The sequence below is a fragment of the Vidua chalybeata genome, chromosome 1 (genome assembly GCF_026979565.1).
Source record: "Vidua chalybeata isolate OUT-0048 chromosome 1, bVidCha1 merged haplotype, whole genome shotgun sequence".
Taxonomy (NCBI): Eukaryota; Metazoa; Chordata; class Aves; order Passeriformes; family Viduidae; genus Vidua; species Vidua chalybeata.
The window spans coordinates 62,142,876-62,167,643 of NC_071530.1; the positions used below are offsets into that span (position 1 = coordinate 62,142,876).

Here is a 24,768-nt window from a genome sequence, read left to right on the forward strand (position 1 = left end):
CTGTGAAAACCTGCAAAATAAGAAAGAGAATTATGTTAAACTAATTCTTACACATTTTAGACTGAACTACCTCAGAAGCACTGCAACATGATCAGCAGCTATGGATATATTTCCTGGAGTTATGCATTGTTTTCTAAACTGAGGAAACTTTCACCTAAGACAACAGATCTTTGGTGTTCCATGGTTTAAAGAGACAAACATCTAACTTTTGCCATACAACCACATATTGCAAACCAATCCAGATCATCATGACTTCAATGTCTTGAGTTATATATGGCTAGAAACTATTTTTCATTTCATTGCGGTATACAGTATTCCTAAGTCCACTTCTTCAATATAAATGAGCTATCCCCAAAAACTGTGAAAAAAATTGTTCTAATAAAGTTTTTGCTGCTAAAGAAAAGCAAAATACTTTTTTTTTTGCTGCTTAATATTTCCTTAGAATCTTCCTATAAGAGAAGTTATTCTGCTAATATTTTTCTTCTTTCTTTTTTTTTTTTAAATCTAAGTGTTATGCCAAATATCACATTTGCTCTTTAGTATGTGCTAGGTAGCACACCTGGAACTTCAAGTACAAATTTATCAACTGATTTCAATTAGTGCCAGGAATGTGAGTCAAACTAGAAATGTTGTATACCCACAATGCAAATAATCACTGATACACCAGTAGACGTGTGATCCAAGACAGCAACCAGCAAGATCTCAGGATGTAAATGAAGAATATACTCTTAACAAATAAATCTATGTAATCATTACTGTAAGAAACAACTACAGCATTCACCAACTTTATCTGCTCCCCCCTTCCCCAAAAAAAAAAAAAAAAAAAAAAAACAACAAGTAAAACACACTTAACAATGGAGAAAAATTCATACATGCACACAGAAAACATGCAGTCCGGTAACATAAATGCCACTTTTGCACTTCACAGACCCTTTGGAGTTTGGTTGGGGCTTTTTTAATGATACACATAACAAGCTGCAGCTGAAGCAAGCTTTCTTCTTTTGCTGGAAGAATCCACATCTTCAAGAGATGCAAACTTTCCTGGTGTACGTACCTGAGACCCATGAAAATCTGCCTTGCCAAAATTTCTAAAATGTTTTTAAACATGACCGTAAAGGAAACAAACTGCTTAGCACATTGTACCTCCCGCACAGTGAAAACCTCTTGCTAATGCTGATCATTATGAAAAAACCTCATGCCATCCTGATTGGACACACAAAACCCTGGCTGCATCACGTTGCAAGCATCTTAGTACCACACCCAGAAAGCTTTATTTGGATATGATCTTTTCCATGAATGAACAACTACTTGCTTACAATTATATAGCACACTCTGAAACCAAAAGTCCAATTTTAGGACAGAAAAAAAAAGTTTAAAATTATTTTCAACTTTCCCAGCTAAGATTCTGAAAAAAAATAAATAAAGAGTTCATAAACTAGAATTAACATACATGGATGATGATCAATTAATAAAAAAACATACAAATCTCTCTAATCTCAAAAGACTTTCATATTAATCACTACTTCATTTCCTTTGTGACCATATTTGAATTGACAGTGGATCTCATTTTTTCTGAATAATCTTCTAGCATATTTACACAAGCCAAATGTATGCAATGCTCCTGCATTATTAACAATTTCTGTGGGAAACAAATGAAAATTTTACCTCACTTGCTAGGGTTTCCTCTGAACTTTCAAGCAATGCAAAGCAAGGCCCTGAGCCAGGAGATCATTTGTAGTGGGATCAATTAAATTACTAAATTGAAAATAAAATTCAACAAAATGGCATTTTTAACCTAAATGTTAATTGAAACGATTCTCAAGAAGAGGTTTCAGCACCTAGTTCAGTGCCAGCGCGGTCACACAGCGCCATCTAGCAGTGACTCACAGTACGGCAGTTACTGTGACACCGAGTTTGACACTGTTACAAATAAAAGTTTGTAAAATCCTCACTCACATAAAGAAATTCAAAGAATCCACGAAAGTGACCCGTACAATTGATATAAACAAACCTAAAGCTGAAGCTTTACAGACCAAATCTACACCAACCACTGCAATTCTCTTCCCATTGACCAAACTCTGGCCTCACAAGAGGGAGAAGGTATTAAAAATATCTTTGATAGCTTATTACCTCTGCAAAAATCTTTCTAAAAATGATCTGGAAAAGCTAAGTAAGCATTAGTAGAACTCTTACTGTAATGTATTCCTGTGCAGTTCTTATTGCAAGTCTGACATCAAACTCTGATCTAATGTTTCTCCAATGTGTTACCTTCACTTACTTTAAAGTGGCCAAGATTTCTCTGCTTGTCATGACTAAAACTGTTGAAACATCTCAAGTTACATACACCAATAAATTCAGGGTTTCTAACACACTGGCTGGGGGGAGGATCTTTTAAGGCCCCAATGAATGGCATCAAGATGGATTCTTTACCAGATCAAGTTGCACAAAATACTTGCAGAAATCTATCACGGCACAAAACACTAAAACAAAGCATTCCAAGTCAAAAGCTCTAGTTTCACAAGCACATAATTTAACTCAGCACAAGGAAGCCTTAGTGCTAAATGAAAGACAAGCCATCTCTTGCCCACTCAGTCCAGGTAATGCTCTGCCTTCTTTCTTTCTCAATGTCTCAATGCATACGCATAGACACTTATAACTATTTGCACTGCATCAAACCAGGCAACTAATATGATTTTACACTAAGATGGCCCAAAAAAACCCACCAAAAGGTGACAGAGTATTTTTGAAACTACAGTGGGGAAAAAATAAAAGCAAATAACAGAAGTGTGATGACAATCCTTCGCTTAGCAATTCAGAGTTAGTATTACTAAGAACAACAGTGGTGGCCCTAAATGAGCTGTGAAAGCAAATTCTTAAAAAAAAACCCACTGTGACTCTCTGTAAATTAGCAGCATTCATTTCAGACGCATTAAAAAACGGAAGCAGAGAAGCAAGGCATTCTGACTAGGATAGTGGACAAGCTAGCATCAAGACATCAACTTCCCCATCTTCAACAGTTTTATTCCAAAACTATTTCCTGTAAGTATTTTTCTATGGAAGTGTATTTCAGTATTTCTCATTCTATATAAAAAACATGAAGTCAATTATGACAGAGTTATTCTCTAATAGAGCCTGATAAAGCTTTCAGCTATCCTGGGACCTAAACTGGAAGGTTTCAGAAACTGTATTTTGAATAAGACAACAAAAAAACTCCCTCCTCCACATTTATCAAAATTGTACATGCTAGATAAATATACTAATGTACTTGACGATTGATGCAAATAAATAAACTGGATAATGTCCAGAGGAATGGAACAAGAAAGGTCAGAGCTCTAGAGAAGACGACCTAAGAGAGAAGCTTTTAGGAATTAGGTCTACTTAGCCTAAACACAAGATGCCTAGAGAGAAGGCATAACAGCATTCAAATATGTGAAAGGCTGCTATGCATAAGAAAGAAATCAGATGTTCTCCATACCCACTAAAGAACATACAGGCAGCTAAAGGCTTAACTGTGCTAAAAGTTACAGGTCACACACTCGGATACACTTTTCAACCAGAAAGGCAGTTAATCATCCAAAAGAGGTTATGAATTCTCCATCACTGCAGGTTTACAACATCCAGCTAAAACAAAAGTGAGGAATGGCCCAGGCCTGGGAAGGAGAGTTCACCATGCCAGGTGCCTTTTGGCCTATGATCTTCAACAGAATGCAGCAGTCTAAGAGGAGGCTCTGTCAGCCATGAACACAAACTTACACCCTGCAGGTGATGAGGGAAAACAGTTCCACTTAAAATTCCTCTCCCAGTCCTCCTCTGCATCAGTTTACACCCCAGAACTAAACCCCTCTTCCTGCACCTGGCAGCTGGGCTGCCTGCAGCAGGTGAGCAGCATCAGACTGAGGTGCTGATAAAAACTATGTCAATTCCTCCTCAAGCCACCTAAGAGCAGAGGCAAAGTTCACAGCCCCCTCCATTTAAATGTAATTCTGCCTCAGTAAAGAGAAGAACCACTGACAACACTGAAAAGCTGCACCTGTGAAAGAACTGGCAGTCACCTACAGAAGAAGACACTTGTTTTTCTTGCTCTGCTGTGTTTTTATTTGGAAAATCATGAACAGACTCAAAGGCAATTCTGAACAGGTAAGTTTTCCAACAAGCCATTTTTAACAAAAAGACACAAATATCATGGCAAAAGAATTTGTGAAGAAAATTTTCTTCCTCTCTTTAGTTTCCTGGAGTTTGGGGTTTTATGAAAATCAAGGTAAAAAATAAAAACCTTAGCAATCAGATTTTTCTCCTGTAACAGAAAACTCTGGTAGTGCTTTTTGTATTCTACCCTAGTGTTATAAAAGAATACCTGGAACCATCAGCAATATATAAAGGTGACTGCCTTACAACTGAACTTGTTAATTTTTTTGTTTTTTAGTAAGACTTCCAAACCATATTCACTTAATATTCTCCTTCCATCACTACCAATTATGAGACTCAAGCTTCTAGTTAAGTAACTACTGGATGCTCAAATTTACCATCATCTGATGGTCTATATGTTTACATTCAGAAAGGAAAATTAACATTTCCAATGGGAAGTGAATTTTTCAAAGCATGATAAAGACAAGCAGAAAAGTGGCAACCCATGAACAAACAACAGAATCTCAAAAGTCAACTATCAGTTAGGGAATTAATTACAAACAAGTACACTTCTATCCTTAAAATCCAGTCAACAAAAGCTGAGGGTCCAAAATGCCTTATAAAATCTGCAGTTTAAGTGTTCTGTCTTCTATTAAACTGCAAGCCAAAAAACTCATTTCTCTATACACCAGTGTCTTGTACCAATCAACAGCAATTCAGTTTTGGCACAATTAACTCAAAGGCTATTTATAGTTATCCAAGACAAATTTCCTGCTTAGCTTCTTTCTGTAAGCAAATTCCAAAGCCAGGGATTTGAGACGAGACAAAAGCTAATGTCTTCTGCTTAAATAGCCTGTTCCTCAGCCCCAACACCTAATCTGCTAACTCCAACTGGTAGCACACAAAAGCTACAGGATTCACAGCAGCGAATTCAAGATTGATAGATGTGCATTTCTGTAGGCCCATCATGCCCTGGCTAAGCATGATTGTTGGAAGGACTGCACCAGCTCAGTTAGCTTAAGGTCCCCACGGGTGCTGTTTGGCCACAACTGCTATCTCACATTCCCCAGGTGGTTCAAAACAGCACAAAAATCACAAAAACTGGACAGGACGAGGCTAAAGTTTCCTATGAACAGCAGAAATAGGTACTGACAATATAAAACATTCTAACACACAGTTTTATGATGCAATGAAGTAATTTCTCTGCACATCCTGAGATGCAGAGCAGCCTTACCACTCCTCTCAGGGTGAGAGGGCTTGCTATCTATCCAGTATTGCTGAGACCAAATAATTATTCCATTTCTGTGAAACAGTATGAGCCTGTGCATAACTCACTTGATTTCAAATTAGGCTTTGGAGTACAGCAATAGCAGAAAAGAGCAGGACTGAATGGTTATTCCATGAACACCACAAGGAGGATACAGGTCACATGGGAGTCTGCCCCAGCTTTGCTTCAACCATCATTTCACTATCACACAGCTCCTTCCCTGCTAACTTAAGGGCCTCCTGGGGCATTCTACTGCCCCAAGGTACCAGGGAAAAACTGTCCTTTGACAACTTGTTTATCTCCACTATTTCAAACATCATTCAGAATGAAAGATTTTACAAAACTAAATTTAAAATATTTAGATGGCAAAAGCAAGAAAATTATACAACTCAGAGCTATAAGCTCAAGAAAATGATATGCAGTCAACATGAATGAATTAAAAAAAAAAATTAAGTACTTCCACAAAGCTTAAGTTAAGGACACAAAACACACAAACTAAATACACAGCTAGGTTTTACCCACAGTCAGCTTAGGATGTTAATTCACAGTGGGTAGCATTTTCCCTCAAAAAAACACATTAAATCACATCCTGTAAACTGTTTAGAATTTGCCTGAACAAATGAAAAAGCTAGTTTTGGAAACTTAGGATAGCACCACAGTAAGTGACAACAGTTACCAAAGCTAGCCCTAACAAACTGTTAGGCACCCAAACAATTAAATACTGATGTCCAACCTGAAAATAATCTGCCTTTACACTCACAGTTTTATTTATGCTGTAGTAATCCATTTTAACAAGTAGTGTTTGTTCAGTAGTCCTTACAGTTTCTAGTGTCTTGGTGAAATACACATGGTAAGACAGAGTACATAAGATTATTAAAATTAAACAAATTTTTCATCATTCCTCAAGGAAAACAGTACATTGATCATTATCAGCAAACTCCTCAAATGATGTTTCAAAGATAAAAGTAACCCAGCCTACCCAGACCAGCAAACATAAAGCAGAAAGTGCTTCCAAATTGAATAGTTCTTCAAAAAGGTGTATTTAGGCAATTACACCTCATGAATCTCATCTCCTTAACACAGACTCTCTGAAAGGGAAACTGAGTCCAACACAAAACAACTGAAGCTAAAAAGTGGTAACTCTCAGACAAAACAGAAATACAAAACAGACCTTCATAATCAACAGCAAACTTGCCAACTAAACCGGCATAAGATCAGAACGGCAGCAAGTAACTTAAACCAAAGCAGGTTTATTCAAATGCGTATGACTGTATTTGACAGGTGCCGGACGCTCCAGGCCGCTCCATCCATTCAGCGGTTGAGTCCAGCAGGGCTGGCAGGGTCCGGAGCGCTCCCGGCCGGCGGCAGCGCGGCACTCCTTAGCTCCTGCTGCCCCCTCTCGGCTGCTCCCGGCACGGCACCAGGGCTCCGGCCCAGCCCCACAGCAGAGCGCGCCTCACCTTTCAAACCTTCTCCAGCTGAAAAAAGCCTGAACTATTTCATACATTACCTTAACCCAATTGTGCGTGTGCGTGACCACTGTCTAAACATTCTTTTAGAAAGAAACCAGAAAGGTAGTGTCCAAACTCACTCATACGGCCAAGCAGGCCTGGGGAGACGCAGAGCTGTATCATTTAATTTAAAAAAAAAAGGCATAAATCAAAAGCACAGATGAGCTAAGACAGCAGCAGACACACTCCAGGGATGGGATGGGAATGGAGAGATAAAAAATTGCTACATGTTTCATTACTTGTTCACTCATCGACAGGACCTGTTTTAACACCTAAGAGCCACAGGATCACCGACCAGGCTTACATGAATGTAACCAAAGCCGGCCATGAAGAAGGAAAAAAAAATTACACCCAGTCTGATAGTCCTTTTCTCTCTCTCTTTTTTCCCCCATCTTTATTTGCTCCCATCAATGAGGAAAAGCACCAAAACCAATTTGAGATATTATCTGTTCTAGTGCATTTCTACTGTCTCCAGCCATAATTTCTGTGTCTCCATAATCACACAGCAGTCTTTTCTCTTAGTATGCCCTCAGGCCTAAGAGAGGGAGAACAACACAAATTAACATTCTGTATTTGGAGACACAGAACATTTTCAGTTGTACTACATTCAAAATTCTTATAAGCAACAAGCTAGAAAGCAACTCAGCCAGGCTTGCCTTGCTCCCCAGAGTAACTTAGAGCAATTCACATACAGAGGCATCCGCATTGCAACTGACAAAAAAGCATTCCCAAAATATATTAAAAGCATCTTGATGCAAAGCTGCAACCATGGCAAGTTCAGAGAAGTCTGTCCTCACTGGCAGCTAAACTTCATCCTTTCTAGCAAATGAACTGTAGTCAAACTGAAGCAAGAGCCTGTAGTGAACATTAACTCTCCACCACTATTTCCCAGTCCTCCAGGGTAACAAGCATGTCCTTCTCAAATGCTCCTGATCAAAATATAATTCTGCTCCTACCTCTGAGAGTACATATTCAGAGAAATCTCTTCAGGTTATAGAAAAATAGTCTGTCCTCCCTTTAGCTTTTATAAATCTATAAATTTTCCTTAAGCGTGAAGAACTGTGGAACATGTGAAACTAATGTCTCTGTAGAACACCCTGTAAAGCTCATCATCTGGGTGTTTATGCTGAACTCACTTCATCACTGCTATTTATGCTTCATTTGCTAATTGCTTAACTATCTACAATAGGGACATATTCCACATTGGAGGAAGAATGCTACCAGGAGTTGAAATTTACCTTTCATGGTTCAATCCTTTTCAAATTCATTCTTCTGGATTACATGAAATTCAGCATTGCCATAACAAACTCCAGTGCACAAACACCAGAGCATGCAGCCAATGCTTTGTCACTAGCATTAAGCCTAACCAAACTTAAATTTGCCTCTCTGAGCTCTCTACAAGCGTCTCTGAAGAGAATATGAACATCGGATTTATTAAGTGCTTTAGCATGCTCCCAACTTTCAGTTGCCTGTCCTATGATTGTGAAATAAAAACACTGAAAGAAAAAAACAAAAACAAACAAGCCACTCACAGATGAATAGACAATTTTAAAGAGGATAAAGAAAGACAGTACACACTTGTCACATCAAGCACTAATGGCAGTGATACCATTATGAGAAGAAAACAGATTCTAGTTCTTACCTAGTTCCCCCATAAACAGGGAACACATCACCCAGTCTGAGAACTCAAGAGTTCTATCCTGTAACAGAGACAACATCCTCAAAGCTGGACTCCCCACTTAACAGAAAATTGCCCAACAGGAATAAGAAGTTGATCCTGAGGAAGCCAAGGTAGGAAAAACTCACCGCAAAGAGGTCATATATCTTGCGCTGTGCCACAAGTCACAAGTGATAAGTAACAGAAGTCTAGCCACACACGGGTTAGGAAGTTTTACAGGGAACACTGGAGCAGTAATACACAGTTGCCAAAACCACAATTATACGTTAGTTTACAGAGACTTAGAGAACATGCAGTACTGCAGATGAGTCACAGCATGATGCTGTATGAACTCTACACGGCAAGAAACCATCCCAACAATAACCAGACTCATTGTCCCCCTCACTGGCTTATAGGACACTCTGAATGCTCTGGGAATATCTATTCCTTCCAAAGAATGGTGAAATCTTGATCTACAGTTGTGCAACTCCATCTGCTACATCCCATGAGTCTCACCTGTTTTCTTTCCCGCTATGTCCCATGTCACCCTCTCTCTTCATCCTTCTAACCATATCACCATAAAAGTTTCAGATGTTAAAAAGAAGAAAACCTTCACACCCACATCTCAAGTATTCCCATACTAACTGCATGTCAGAACACACATTTCAAACCTGAGCACCAAGAATCAGCACACAAAACAAACTCATGAAAAGCAGCAACTCCAATCTTCTAACAGCAGGAATATGCATCACTGAAACTGTAAGGCAATTATCTCACAACATCAGGTACAGAAATAAGTTACTTTACTGCCTCGCTCCGTATCAACATCCAAAAGCTTTTACATCCAGAAATAGGAGTCAGCTTGAATCTGAAAGAGAAATCTGTGGCAGAACAGGTATGCTGGTAAGGTTATCAAGCAATGCAAAAATCATACAGGCCTGTGACTCTACAAGTTACAGACAATGGGAAAATTCTTCAGTGAGAGTACAAAATACCAGAATTTAAATCTCTGTTCACTTTTCTCCATTACTCAGCTGCTTCAGAGACAGTTTCATGACTGCAGTGTTGTAGAGAAAACAGAAACACTTCTCATCAACAGAAAAGTAGTGTGGGGCATTTTGCGTATATAAGCACACACCATGCATACCCTGCCCCTCGAGAAAGGATTGTAAATTATCTTATTTTCCTAAATTGGAACTGCACTCACAACCATTTGAAAAGTACAAATCCAAACACAAGGACTAACCTTGAATTCTCTGACTATAAGACACTTCATGAGTAGCTAATAAAGATTTGTCTTTTAGCTTCATAAAGAATACTAAACATACATCACAATGAGGATGGCTCACCCCAAAAATTACACTGTAGTCACTACCATTTTACATGATACTTAGGAAGGAACAGATGAGCATTATCAGCAGGGTGGATACTGCTGATTCTGAGCAACTAAAAGCATACAATGGAAACCAGCAGAGATCTTAGTCAAAATACTTCATCAACCACTATGCAGGCTGCAGAGAGCTTATTTTAACATATTAAAGAGATCTCTACTTTAAAACAATAAAATAAATCAAAATCAGTATTAAAATTTTATTGTGTAGTACAAAAGTACTTTTAAGATAACACTTGAAACAAAGGACCAGATACTGAAGTGATTCACAGCCCAGGAATCAATACCTGTACAGTCTTAGTAATTATCTTTATTTTGCACTTGGATTAATAAAATTCATGCTGCAGCATGCTTTGCTGCACCTGTATGGGGATGGCCAAAGTCTACACAAGCATGGCTTATGCAACACAATGAACACAAGACAATGCCTTTGAACGCTGAAGTCCATTTTAGATTGCAGCACCTCATCTGCTTTTCAACAGCAGACTCTTTCCTTTTACATCTGTCTTCTTTTCAATATGAGGTCTTAAGGAGATCACTGTCTTCCTTGTCTTCTTTCTTCTACACAAATGTGTTCCTTAAGCAGATGGAGAATCTTAATCATACCTCAGTTATAGCCACTGGTAAGCAAAACTGACAAGTGTTTAGAAAATTAACAAGTAGAAGAGGCAAAAAACCCCAGATAATTGCTTTAACAGGATTGCAAAATATTATTTGATATTTGCTTTAGAGAAATACATAAATTCTCTGTACAGGGAGTTACAGAGGTGTAAGACATATAACTTGGACTATAAACAGTAAGATTCAGTAAGAATTGGCAAGTCTCACTGGTACAAGTCTTGCCAACTAAATGGAGTGAACTCTACACAGCAACTTTCCATCCAACACACTTACAGAAGAAATCTCTGAGACAGTGAATAGGATGCCTGAACTAATTTCAGATTAGTCTAAAACCGCACAAGTAAAGCTAAAGGTCTGTAACATAACCCAGTTTCTAAGTGCTACATCAAAGCCAAGCCCACTGACTTAGCAGAAACAATTCTTGTTTGCAGAATCCCATGTTAGACGAGTATCTTCTGTGCTAGCATTCATTTCTAAAATCCACAAAAGTGTAGTGCAGATAAACTGTGACTGGTTCAGACTCACTGAATGTTTAATAAGTTTTTGCTTCATCTTCATCAAAGAAAAAGTTGGTGTTCATTTTTCTGATATTTCTAAGTTATTAGCAATGCCTTTCCTACTCCAGCATGTTTTACAGTGGCTGAGGAGGGAATGCTTTGTACCTGAACAGCCCTGAGCCAGAAACAATCTGTACGAAATAACAAGCATACTTAATGTCTTGATCCACCAAAATGCATTCAAAGCTGGGCCAAAACCCATTAATTCCACAAAACTAGAAACATATAGATGTCAACATATGGGAATAGAACTACCCACTTGAGAAGTGAAAGCATTCTGTGTCTGACTACACATGAGCAGTTCCATTTTTCAGAGAGAAAACGAGCTACATGGCAAACATACTTAAGTCCCTTCCAAACAAAAATCTTGCTCACAATATTTGAAAGCTCCCAGCTCGCCCACTTCCTGTTTTTCACAGCAGGCATTACAGGCAGTCTGTACCATGAGAGTTTCTTCCTCCAGGGCGTATCTCACAGGGAGCACTCCAGCAGGTCTGCAGGCATGTCTAAACTACACAGTAAGTCATGCTGCCAAGAAACCAAAACCAGTTTTAGAACCAGTAAAGCAACCATCAGCTACACCATTTTCAGAATATGAACAACTACCCATGGTACAGCTCTACACTGATAGCAGCTGGTCCACACATTTCTGTGTGGCTCAGGCTTATAAAGGAGCTTTGTGTTCCCAGAGGATGGTATGCAATTTGTTCAGAATGCTGCCCACCTTCACACTGTAAAAGCAGATACAAAAATAGGTTCAGCTCTTCTGTTGGTTTCCCCTTGCCTATTTTTAAGCTGATGCAGTCCCTGACTTTTAATCACCATTGCTGTTACTGCTGTATCTGTATATTGCTGATTCACACTATGGTCTCTCCCCAGACAGAGGCAATCTTTGCTGTGAGAAGTACAGCCCTCAGTTTTCATCTTTGGATATAGACACTCCTGGAAGCAACAAAGGGTGCTTGTACAGAAAGAATATTTTTGAAACACATGAAAAGCAAGGAAGACATTATATCCATGTTCAGTTTCAGATAAGTCAACTTGCAAGGCAGGTTGTATTGTTACAACTTCCAGTTAGCAACAGGAATGTGTCTGATGCTGCTTTTCTTCCTTCTATGTTTTTTTCCAATCTGGCAATTAGACAGAAGACACTAGAAACAGTGCTTGAGTCCCTCATAATGGAGCAAAAACTGTAAGTAAAGCTCACATCTTATTTTCTAAAGCCAGAACTTTATTCCAGCATCTTATTTGTCTCAAAAGCTTAGGAACATGTAGGAAATAAGTTAATCCAAACACTTCTAAGTAATAGCTGTCCAAGACACTGTGACAACAGACAATCTTTCATCTTAGTGAGTATTTCTATATTTTCCCCAAGATTATAACATTTCTGCGTAAAACTAAAAATTCTAGCAACACAAGGATTGATTTACAAAATAGCTCTTATAAAATATTTTCTTATTATTTTTTTGCATACCATAAACAATATTAATTTCAAGAAATGTTTGACATTTGGATCATTTAAGCAACAGTTACTATTACTGAGTAGCTGCTTCACTGTACAGGACAAAAAGATTAAATCCCTATTTGGTATCCTATCTGAACTTGCCAGATGACTAAATATAGAAAAAGCCAAACATGCCTTTTTAAGAATAGACTGACAAGAATTACTTAATTTCAAAAAGAAGAAACTACACTGCATAATTTCTGCTTATCACCTAGCATCGAGGCTTTTTTGATTGTTCCATTTAATGTATGTACATACATTAACATAAACTAAATCAAGACTTAGATTTAATAATGACTCGAAACTAGCAGTCAATTTCATGTACAAATACCAAAATTACTCTCGGACTCCTCTCCCAGGAACTGCAACTTTTATTAGGTTTTTAGTTCTCAGTTTCAGATTCTAGATGTAGACTTATTTCTATTCTAATCTTATAAACAGTTAATTTTCTAAAAAGATAAGGTATCAAAAATATAACATAGTTCCTTCCTTCACTGCACTCCCATCTTCCCTACATCTCTTTCAGAAAAATTCCAGAAGAACAGAACAGCCATCTGAATCTTGACAAGCCAAAAGCAGTTTCTGGAGTATGCATTAGAACAATGGTAGAGGTAAAGAATAATTAAATTTAAGAAAGCCATAATGAAAACATATTTGCCATCTTATACAAACAGCTGCCACAAATAAGGGGTTTTGGATCAGCACTCCATTCGTCTGTGGAAAGAGCATACCTACTCCATACCTACTAATTTAATAATCAACTGGGTTCCCTAAAGTAGTTCAGCACTTTAATAATTTAGTGTCTTATTTCTATGTAAGAAAGATCAACAGCAATACAGGAAAATGAGATGCAACTGTTTAATGGTATCATGACACATTCAAGAAAAGAAACGGCCATTCTGTGAAATCAGGATTGTTTTTAGAAAAACGTCAGGACAGACAACTTTGTAGTCTTTCAGTGTACAAGTTTAGGTGCAAGACACACCTGAACTTGAATTAATTAATAAAACTTAAGTTTCTATTTTGACTAGTCAAAAGCTATACAAAAGTATTCAGATAATACTTGTATATTGCAACATGGTATTAATCCAACTTTTCAACTTTTTTGTCAGCATATTTTGCATTAAGAAGATGAAATGTGGTCAGCATAACCACAAGTTTGAGGATACTTTTAGGCTTGGGGAGGCAGAACAAGATGATGGGGAGACTTTAAAGTACTTGGAAGGGAAGGAGAAATAGCATTCTCAGCTCCTGGGATGATACAGGATTGTACCTCATAGTTTCCAGCCTCCACCATACTGATCATCCCTCCTGAAACAAAAGATCACTTACCTGAAGTAGACCACCCCTGCTCCAATGCAAACACACATATCATCAAGTGAAAACACTGCCTCTCTCCCACTTCCCCTTGGGTTCCACCAATTACAATTAAAAACCAAGAATTAATATATTTCCTGTCCACTCTTATGAAAACTTTTCAGTTTAGCAAGTGAAATGTCCAAAAAAGGCACCGAATTACATCTATCTGATGTCTGCCCTGTCAAGAAAATCCGACCATTCTGAAAGCACTCATCCTGTAATCATTCTGCTTAATGCCCAGAAAACACTTTACCTCTTCACCTTCAGATCAGAAAGGGATCAGAGGGGGATTTTTAAAAGCATAATTAAGACTGAAAACATTTGATCACAGTTTGACAGCTCCGAACATTCAACCCAGAAAAACTGAATTACAGGGCTCACTCATACTGTTACCTGTAATTTTGTATCCATATGCAGCCAGCTGTCCAGCCATGTATTCACCATCCGAATTATTGTGAGAACATCCCCATGTACGAATCCAGATTTTCTGAACACCAGGAATAATGCTGTCAAGTAAAAACGAATGAGAAATGCAAGTAAAATGATGAACAGGCTTCCCCTTTAAGTCCATTGAACTGACTGAATGAACTGTAATTCTTTAAACATAAAATAAGTAATGCAAACAGTAACAACTACAAAACAGCTGAGGAAAAACAGTAATTATGTGATTTTAGTGTAGCGGGTATTAGGCCTTGCTGGGGCAGAGTAACATAAACCACCATGGGGCTGTGTTTTGTGTTTGTGACTGGAACAGTGTTAAAACACGGGTGTTTCAGCTGCCACTGAACAGTGTTTGCTTGTTTCCCACTGTGCTCCATCCCACCACCAGCAGGCTGCAGATGGACAACAGGTTGGGAGGAACATGAGCAGAATAGCTGACCAACAGGATAATTCATTCCAGATGACATCATGTTCAGCAATAAAAGCTGTGCCTTTGGTCTTTCCAAAATAACCACTGTTCTGAGACTGGTTGGGTACCAGTCTGCTTGTGGGAGGTGGTGAATGGCTGCTTTTGCATCACTTGGGGCTTTTCCCCGCTCCTTCCTTCACTTTATCTGTCTTCATCTCAACCCACAAGTTTTCTCACTTTTACTCTTCCAGTTCTCTCCCTTGTGGTAGAGTCAATCCACCACAACTAGCAAGAAAAGAGATAGAAAAGAGTTTCAGCATGGAGAAGGTGCAGGAGCTATAGGATAATAACAGAACCAGGACATTGCAGTTATGTTAAAGCAACAACAAAAACCCCAATAAAACACGTAAACATTGTAAAAAAAAAAAAAAACAAACTTAAAATTCCCCAAAGTTCTCAAAATTATTGTATCATGTAACAAGTAACCTTCAAGTGACACCACTGAAATTAGGCCACCAGCCAACAAATTGCAACCTTTTGCTATTACAGCATGCACTGACTGTAGCTCCCTCCACACAAGCCAGCTCTATAAACTAACTTGATGGCCACCAGCCACACAAACAGCGGAAAGCTCCCATCCCAACCTTTCCGGGTTACAGAAGCAGCATGGCAGACATGCAGTGTGGAGCTAGCACATACAAGGCTCCAAAAAGCAACAAAAAGTTCTGTAAGAAGCTCTCATTGAAATTCCTGGGATAACTGCCAATGAGCTAAAGATGCCAGTACAAGAATACCACACATCCTGGAACACAACACTGTGCCCTGCCTACAGCTTTTTTTTTTCCCCCTCCCCCTCCACAGTTCTTTTTTAACAGACACTTCCCCTAACTAAAAATAGAAATTTGTTGATGGAACATTAATGATCATTAACTGCAAACACAGGGTATTTAGACTTCCTGCTGTCTAAACAACACATGTTCATGTGCTTTCTTGGGTACAAAACACTAAAACACAGCCTGCTAGAGAATATCTAGTACCTGAACGCTTTGGGGCATGAACTACTTGTGTGAAGTATCTACAGAGCACCAGCTCAGCTGCCCATACATTCCTGCCAGACTGGGGCCAATGCACTTTTAGGGGCATGCAGATAAAAATGCATTGTTATGCTAATAAAATTTCTTTTGAACACCAGTGAAAACCCAAAATTTTATTTCTCCAGAGGAAATTAAATTTCCATACACAATTTATTTTCATTTTTCTCATCTAGGGAAATTTTATCCACCAACCTGAAACTAATGTTTGAAAAAAAAAAAAAAAACAAACAACAACAACCAAAAAAACCCAGATCTCAGACCTGCAGTAGAAACTATAATCAATAACTGAGTTGACCTATACTCTAATCAATTCCACTGCAGCAGAATGTTCTTATGGAAAATCACAAGTAGGAAAAATGCCAAGACATATTTCATGCTTACTGCATACTATTTCCACTGAAATAAAACAGCAAGTTCAAAAGAAATTTTACCATGTCGCTTGCAGGATGTACACACAAGAAGTACAGCCTTTGCAAATCCCAGGATGCAGAAAACAGGCTTAAAGACTGAAGCAAGGATGATGTACCCTTCATGAAAGGAGACTGGGTCAGTGTGTTGGTTCAGCACACTGAGCATACACAAGTCCCTGGGCCCTGACAGGATGCACCCACAACAGAGACAGAGATGTACTGGAGACAGTCCAACAAAGGGCCATGAAGATCATGAAGGGACTGGAACATGCCTCATAACAGAAACTGCTCAGAGTGCTGGGAACTGTTCTGCCTGGAGAAGGCTCAGGATGATCTCATCAAAGTATATAAATACCTGAAGGGAGAGTGCAAAGAAGGCAGAGCCTCCTTTTTTTTCAGTGGTATCCAGTGACAGCACCAGAGGCAACAGGCACAAATGAAACATGGGAGGTCCCCTCTAAGCATCAGGAAACACCTTTTTCATTCTAAGAATGACCAAGAACTGGCACAGGTTACTCAGGGAGACTGCAGAATCTCCATCTCTTTGATGGAAAAAAATCTACCTAGTCAGAGTCCTGCCAACTGGTTCTTTGTGGCAGTGCTCAAGCAGTAGGTTTGGAAAAGAGGACCTTCCAACCCCAACCCTTTTGCACCTCTCAGGATTTTGTTCCTATTATTCATTTCAGAAATCAAAAGGCTACTCCAGAACTGCATTTTGAAGAGCTCAGATTGTATTTAGGTAAGTAAGATTAAACAGACACTTTTTCAGAAATCCTTTACACATAAAAGCATAACAGAAAACATTTTTCCAGACTGATTATTCCATTCATCAACATCTCAGCGATAACTGATTTCTACAGAAAATCTGTCTAGGAAAAGGAACTTGCTTAGGATTTATTATTTATTCTCTCTACATTCTATACAGACTATTTCACCCATTTTTATCTTGTACACAGATTTTACATTAAGATGTAACACAAACTTCCACTTTATTTTTAAAATCTGACAAGCACATACAAGATACAAGAAAAGCACCAACACAGGGTCAATATAAGACTTTACCTGTCACTTGGGGGCTCATCATCTGTCTGAATGTTTTTCTGGGAGTTGCGTTTTCGCACTTTGGGAAAAACATTCCTTCTCACAAACTGCCGATCGTGTGGCTTCAAATCTTCTGCTGACACAATGTCTTCGATATCCTCAAGCGCTGACTCACAGGCAGCAGGCATCTTCAAGAAGTGTTGGGAGAAGATTTGTATTAGGAAGGCATTTGAATAAAAAACCAAGGCCTCGTATCTACTGCACATTTCTCATAAAGAAAAGTCAGATATATCTCTAAGCATATGTGCAATGTATCACACTTATGAGGGATACTGAGCACATAAAAACAATCCACTACCAGAGACATTTCCTCTTCCCCCGATACCTCAAACGCAGGCAGGGAGAAAGTCACAAACCATACAGATTCTTAAGGGCTTGTTTATAAATCATCTTTACCTTGTCATCTCCTAACTCCAAACCCCTTCATCTCCTCTGACACGACACATTCAAGATACAGGTATTTTTAGTCATGTCAGCATCATAATGAAATAGTGAGCTCATGTCATATGATGGATGTACTTCCACTCACATCACAGAAGAAAAACAAAAGACACAGAACCCAAGAGACTGCTCCAGGGGCCATTCTGGCTCTCTTATTTGTGTGTGGACACTATCCAACTATGTTTTCACAGTCCTTTTGAAAACAAACCAAACTATTCCTAGAATTCCTGATACCACAGGCCTTTCATCTGAATTAGTTCATTCACTGGGACAGTAAAATAAAAATTTATGTTGTCAGGTACAGAACGTTAAACAACTATACCTAAATAACAAAAAAATATATACTATAATCTGGCTAGAACAATATATTAAAAGTTTGCTAATAACCAATTATATTTTCCACAAGAAACTAAATATATATGCATATGTATCTCCCAGCAGATGTGAAAATCCAGATCAGTTTTCAGGAATCAAAAAAAGCAGTTTTCTAGAAAAGTCCATAAAAAGAGTTACTGCATTAATTACACACCACACTGTGCTCTAATTCCTAATTAGAATAAAGTGTGAAGTACCATTGGAAACTCAGGTGTTTTACATAAACCAACAACCTACTAAGGAAATCATACAAGGGTATTTCACAGTTTAGAGGGAAAATACAACACTTTCCTAACTGCAATGAAGAACAAAAAATCACGGCTTTAATGTCTTTAAACTTATACTTCAGTAACCAAAGATTTGCTGCTGGCATAAAAACACTTCCAGATGTTGCAAATGAATTATTGAAGTACATAAGAAGTTAAAGTTTCCCAGCATGTGTACTTCAGTCCATCTTGCAAAATATACTTCAAAATAAAGCGTCATGTAAGCTGAACCATCACATATCTGCATTTAACTGAAAAAGGAACAGAATGATGTCACAAAGAGGATGCATCTGCCCAAGTTACTTAGGCAATTAGCATTCTTCTAGGAAAAAAAAAACCAAAATAGGATCTATACAGTAATGCAGCAAAAAAACAAAAATAAACATTTGTGAAAAGTCTAGCAATAAAGAAAATGAGGGAAAGGTGACATCTCTTACACTAACTTATACCACTGAGAATATGTACAAATAAAGTTATCAAATCAATATGTGGAAGGGAATAAAAAGTTTAAATTTGTCATTTTTTCTCTCTTGCAGAAAAATATCCAATATAATGGAGCAGCTGGAAAAACAAGTAAGTTTAACTTATTTCAGTAACCCATGGAAGAAAGAACACAGCCAAATTAAAATTCCTACCTTTTTAAGAAAAGTCTAAATCCTTTTGGACAGTAAACCTGGGGGGTGGGGGGGGTAAGGAGGAGGAAAAGGAAAAAAGACATGGCATGAACAAGCAGAACTAGCAGACAGAAAGCCATAAATTTATGTTATTGCCCAACAAGCACTCATCCTCCCTTTGCAGAAATACATTCCTTGCTCAGTTTGACCTCATGTGGACTGGGTACACACACTGGCTGGCTGTCAAGGTGGAAGAGTTCCCACGTTTTCCCTGTCTCCTGAGCAAGGGCACTGTTCTTTTTGTCCTTCTTCTATAGTCTTTTTTTTTGTCAAAATCAGACGTATTTAAGTTATCTCAGACTTCCTCAAGATTCTGTCTTCAATCAGTTTAAAATTTTGAATGAAAGAAGGGAGAAAGAGTAACAGTAAATTTTAGTTCAAGTCATTCACAATTTTTTTTAAATTAAAACACTGTGAAGTTATTTTAAAACAGATTACTTGATATCTGCACTAGTTCCATATGCATGCATGAGATCTCCTTCATATGATAAAAAAAAATAAAGACAAATTCCTGAAGCTATTCTGGTAGATGGACTGAAATAAGAAGCAGTAACAAAATTAGAAGTTAATGTATACTTCTCATACAGCCCAGCTGCACCTACAGAACTCTACATTTTTCTTAAAAAAATATTAGTAAGCAAATAAAAAACTAGAGTTGTTTTAACATCTTGTCACACACAAAACGTCCCTTGTGCCAGTCTGGTTTGGTCACCCCCGCTCAATCTCCTCACACGTACCAACAGAGAACTTCCACCCAGGTGGAAGCTGACCACCCTTTTCAACTATTTACCAACAGGTGTCTCCGGTAAAGCCCCGGGATTTTATCCCCGGCCTCACAAAGAGCAGAAGAAAACTGGCAGCGTTAATACACAGTGAGATCGAGTTTAAAGCATAGCATAGCTTTATATGTGTGTGTCTATATACATGTACATATCACAGAACGATGGAATTGCTGGCGTTGGAAGAGACCGCCAGCGATCATCCAGCCCTGCCACGGCAGGGCCACCTGGAGCAGCTTACAAGGACAGGTGCCCACGTGGGTTTTGAACGTGTCAGGAGAGGGAGACGCCACAACCTCCCTGGGCAGTTTGTCCCAGTGCTCTGCCACCCTCAATGTAAAGTTCTTCTTCCTGTTAAAGTGAAACTTCCTGCGTTTTATTTATGGCCACTGCGCCTCGTCCTGTCACTGGGCACCTGAAGAGTCTGGCATCGCCTCTGAGACATTTATAAGCATAAATGAGACCCCCTCTCGGTATTTTCCAGACTAAACAGACCCAGTTCCAGCAGTCTCTCCTCGTATACATAAATATTTAAACAACACAGATGTATATCAACACACACACAAGTACGGCCCACGGGCGAAGGGCAGCCCGGCCGCCGCCCGGACCACGCACATCCTGGAGCCCGGCTGGGCTCGGCCCCCCTACCCGGCCTCCAGCCCGCTGAGAGTACCCCATCCCCGAGCTGCATCCCCGCCGCCGACCCCTCCAGAGATTCCCGCCAGGACGTTCGTCTCCTCTCCCGAATTTAACGCGGAGCCCTGAAAGGCCCCACAGGGGACGGGAGCGTCGCGCGGGCAGAAGGGGAACTCGGCCAGACCGTCAGAGCTAGGCAGGGGAGGGAAGGCAAGGGAGCCAGAACCCAGCCCGACCCCGACACTCACCCGCGCCTCACCCGGGCTCCGCCATCGCGCCCCGCCCCGAAGCCTCGCGCGCGCAGCGGCGCCAGGACGGCGGCCGGCGGAGGCCCTCCGAGGGCGCTTCGCCACTGAACGCGCGGATTCCCGGGGCCTTGGAGTCTCCCCTTCGTTTTAATTGGAAAATAGCAATTCCAGCAATACCTATCCAGTTAAAGCGCTTGCGATCCTGATGTATCTGATCCAAATGGGTGATGAGCTATTCAATCCTCTTCTGGGCACAACGCGTTTTCTTTATTATTATTTTTATTTTTCATCGTTAATTTCCTCAAAATACAATGCTAGTAGCAACTTTGCTGAATAGTATAAACGATATTGGTCAAAATATTTAGTATCAGATGGCTGAGGTTTCTGGCACTCTTTTCCTCCAAACTTTTCTGATTGATATTTAGTAAAACACCTGTGTGGTTGTTGGATGGCTGAATCTAAAGCTCTGAGCAGATTAAGCGTGCAATGTCCCTGGCGATCAAAGTGTTGTCGAGAGTGAGCATACTATGATTGCTTTGGCTTTAAAAGACACAGTTAACCTAAATAATTATTTATATTGTATCTTTAATAGATTCTATTTTGAGGCAGTCAGCTTTGGAAAGTAAAAGTCACCATTTCCTGTAGCTGCATTTCAAATGATAGGTTTCTCTCTTTAGAAGGAGTCTTTGGAATCAGTTTATTCTTTAAAAAGAATATATAGTATATATAGACTATAATCTTTAAAAGATTATAGTCTCTCTGGAACTGGAGGGAAACGGAATGAAAACCCTGGGTGTGCTCCATAATAGGCCTGTTGGTCCACTCACAGATAAAATGTGGCAACTTCTAATTACGAATATCATCTCCCTCTCCTTTTTCTTACAAACTCGTGTTTACTTTATATAATGCTTATCTGACAATGCTCGCAGGAAGAAAAGAAAAAAAGGAAAAAAAACATGTGTGGACAAAGGAACAGGAGAGGTTTAAAGAGAGAACTGGGACAGAAAGAAATAAGCACTTCACTTAAATAAATCTTTAAAAACAAATAATTCTGAGCAGGACTGAGCATTATTAATATCACCCTGGTTTCATGATGGAATATTGTTACAGTTGAAGATATATTTGCCTTCCTATTTGGTCTTTGTTTAGGCACACAAGTACTTTCCAAATATGCTCTCAGTGAGACATTGTGTGATGTGTAATTTGTTACTTTTGTGGCATTTTTAGCCCAGGAGAGAATGGAGGAAAACATTTCAAAATGGGTGGCCATGCTGATCTATTTCAGACCACCTCCTGTGGAGTAAGAAGTCCCTACCAGGTCCATTGTAATGGTACCTGTATCCCCCATCAGCATTTTAACTGCTGCCTCATAAGGTTAACAATTATTTTCCTTTTTTCTTTTCAGTTTCCCATGTTCAAAGTATTTCACATACAGTCCTTGAATTCATCTTCTCTCTTCTGGGAGCACTGCACTGCCCTCCCTCACAGCTGTCCCCACCAGCCAAATGTTTCTGCTCTAGTTAAAAACCCAACTGGGCACACACCAGTACTGGTTTACAGCTGACCAAAAGAGCAAAGCACAGCCTGCAAGACATAACCAAAAATCTCCAAATGGCCAACACTGACAAGCATTACTCATTAAGGGGAAGCAGTGATCTCCAAGAGCAGCTCCCAGGCAGGAATAACCCATGAGTCCCATACCTAGTGACATAAATAGGCCACACTGATCAGCTCCAGCATGATCCGGCAGAGCCTTTACTTTGTCCCGCTGCCAAGAACCTGTAGTAGCAAGCAGCCCTTGTGCCAGCACAGTCCTGCTGAGTCCTAGGATGTAGCCACAAACTGGAAGGCACTCTCTCAGTACTTTGGAAGCTCACAAACCTAAATTGCTTTGTAGCACGTTCCTAGTAACCTGACAGCAGATAGCACAGCAGAGAGAAGGGAGCAGATAATTCCCTATTACCTCCTGATTGCAGGAAGAAAGTTTATCTATATCTACCTTGGAAAACTGCTTTTTGTATGACAGTGGCTAGGAGTACAACTTCCAGTGCTGGCCTTCTCTGAACTGGCAGCATACATGCACCAGTTCCTTGAGTATCCAAAGAAGAGCTTTAGATTTCATCCTTTCCAAGTTGCCTGCAGACCTTACTTCCTACTCCTCAGGGCTGGTAGACTCAAAGACACCAGCCTCGGGCTGGGTTACCAACTGAAGTCATAGGTTTTGCCAGGAGCAGGGTGCTGGAAAAATACAAAACTACTGGGAAAGTAAAATCCAAATCTTAACTTCAGGTCATGGTTAGTAGAAGATACATCCTTAATGGGTTTAGAGTGTCTCAACAAACATCCTTAGGGAAGGAAAATGGCCAGGGAGGTAAGAGCTCAATTTTTATATGGCAACCTTATTCTCTGATAACTAACATCAGCTCTGGGTGGAAATGGGTGGGAAGATATTCAGAAAAAAAATTAGGAGTCTTAAAAGAGACACAAGAATTTAGATCTTTTTTTCCTCTGTTCTTGAAATTTAGGAGAATCTGACTGGTCATTTGTGAGCAAAATTCAGCACCATGCAGAACTGGTAACAGTCCATTTTTTTTCCTGTTTTATATATATGAAACTTTCTTCCTGTCAAGTTTTCGAAAGAAAATAGTGCGTAAGGAAACTCCCAGACTTAATAAAGGTCAAGCATTCTGATCATTGCTTAGCTGTGGAGTAATATCCAGGCAGATCTTACTTCAGCATGAAAAACAGAATTGGGAGATGAATTCTACTTGTTTATGCTTTGGTTAATATCATTCCACTGACTTTGCTATACAGGCTCATGGTTCACTCAGTGTTGAGAATTGTTGGCTGCAGGAACACTAAAGGCATTGTGCATTAATTGTGTTTCACACGGGGAAAAAAAAAAAAGATATATACTAAATTTGGTGCTTTTAAACATAAACAGAAAGCACCTCACATATCTTTCATTCTTTCTACAACAGAAATGTTCATGTCTGCATCAAGACCAAGGTGCAATTTATTCTTTCAGGTATAAGTCAAGAGAAATATGGTGAGTTTCTTGTAATTCGTAGGTAGATGAGTTCTTACTGTACAGAAGTGTGAACCCCTCCTTTTTTTTTTTTTTTCCCAAACTCATTTCCTGTGTGCAAAGGAATAAATAGTTGCCTATTGTTCAGGCCATGTTGACAGATTTTTCCAAAACCTTTTCCATCTGCTGGTAACCAAGGAATGCAGCATACAGGCCCCAATAAAACCTCCTTGTAACTAATACTTGTACACTGAATAATGTTGAGGTACACCATGCTGGTCTGGAGGAGCAGGAATAAGTATTTTAACTGGCTGATTTTTTTTATCCTGCACCTCAGCACACCCCACGTTCACAAAGCAGATACAGAAAGCAGAAGGAAGGAGAGGGGAAACATAAGGGAGACATGAAAACTAGTTATCAATAGCAGATTCTAGGGACAAATACAAAAGTGCTTATGGCAACTGGAGAACAGAGAAACTGAGAACAGGCCAGGGAGGTACAGCAGATATTTATTGCCACCTCTGCTTCGAAGGGAGATCAGAGAACATAGATGTCTAACCCTCCTTTATTATTTATTAAGAATATAGAGAGGACCTTTGTAATCTTCCTTTCAGTACTTCTGTGTGCAGATGTTTGAATATATACAGGTGCATAGAGAAAGTAATAGGCTTTTCCTAGTGTGCAGGAAGTTGACAAGACACAAATGACTTGCTCAGAGGTACAACATTTAAGCAATCAACCATATTACTGTGATTTTATTATCCTCATTTGTTTTTTCTTTTTTTGCAGTTGATGGATGGCTGTGTATCTAAAAAGGTGCAGCACCAATACCAGAAAAGAAGTAAAAGTTTGTAAATATAGATCTGGTGCAAGAG

At 39.3% G+C, this 24,768-nt stretch overlaps 1 protein-coding gene across 5 annotated transcripts in view; it reads right to left on the reverse strand.

Annotated features, from left to right (window-relative positions):
• Nucleotides 1-20,912, reverse strand: part of CDKAL1 (CDK5 regulatory subunit associated protein 1 like 1) — a 379,245-nt gene extending 358,333 nt beyond the window's left edge. The window contains exons 1-4 of one of the 5 annotated variants that reach the window (XM_053936121.1): nt 20,866-20,912; nt 19,164-19,201; nt 17,408-17,574; nt 14,385-14,497 (exon numbers count right to left, since the gene is read on the reverse strand). In XM_053936121.1, coding sequence (XP_053792096.1) covers nt 14,385-14,497; nt 17,408-17,574 — 280 coding nt within the window. In that variant the 5' untranslated portion in view covers nt 19,164-19,201; nt 20,866-20,912. Of the gene's footprint in view, nt 1-14,384; nt 14,498-17,407; nt 17,575-17,842; nt 17,860-19,163; nt 19,202-20,685; nt 20,705-20,865 lie in introns of those variants that run through there. The other 4 variants (XM_053936155.1, XM_053936129.1, XM_053936138.1 and 1 more) reach the window with 4 other exon arrangements.
• Nucleotides 20,913-24,768: the final 3,856 nt, after the last annotated feature.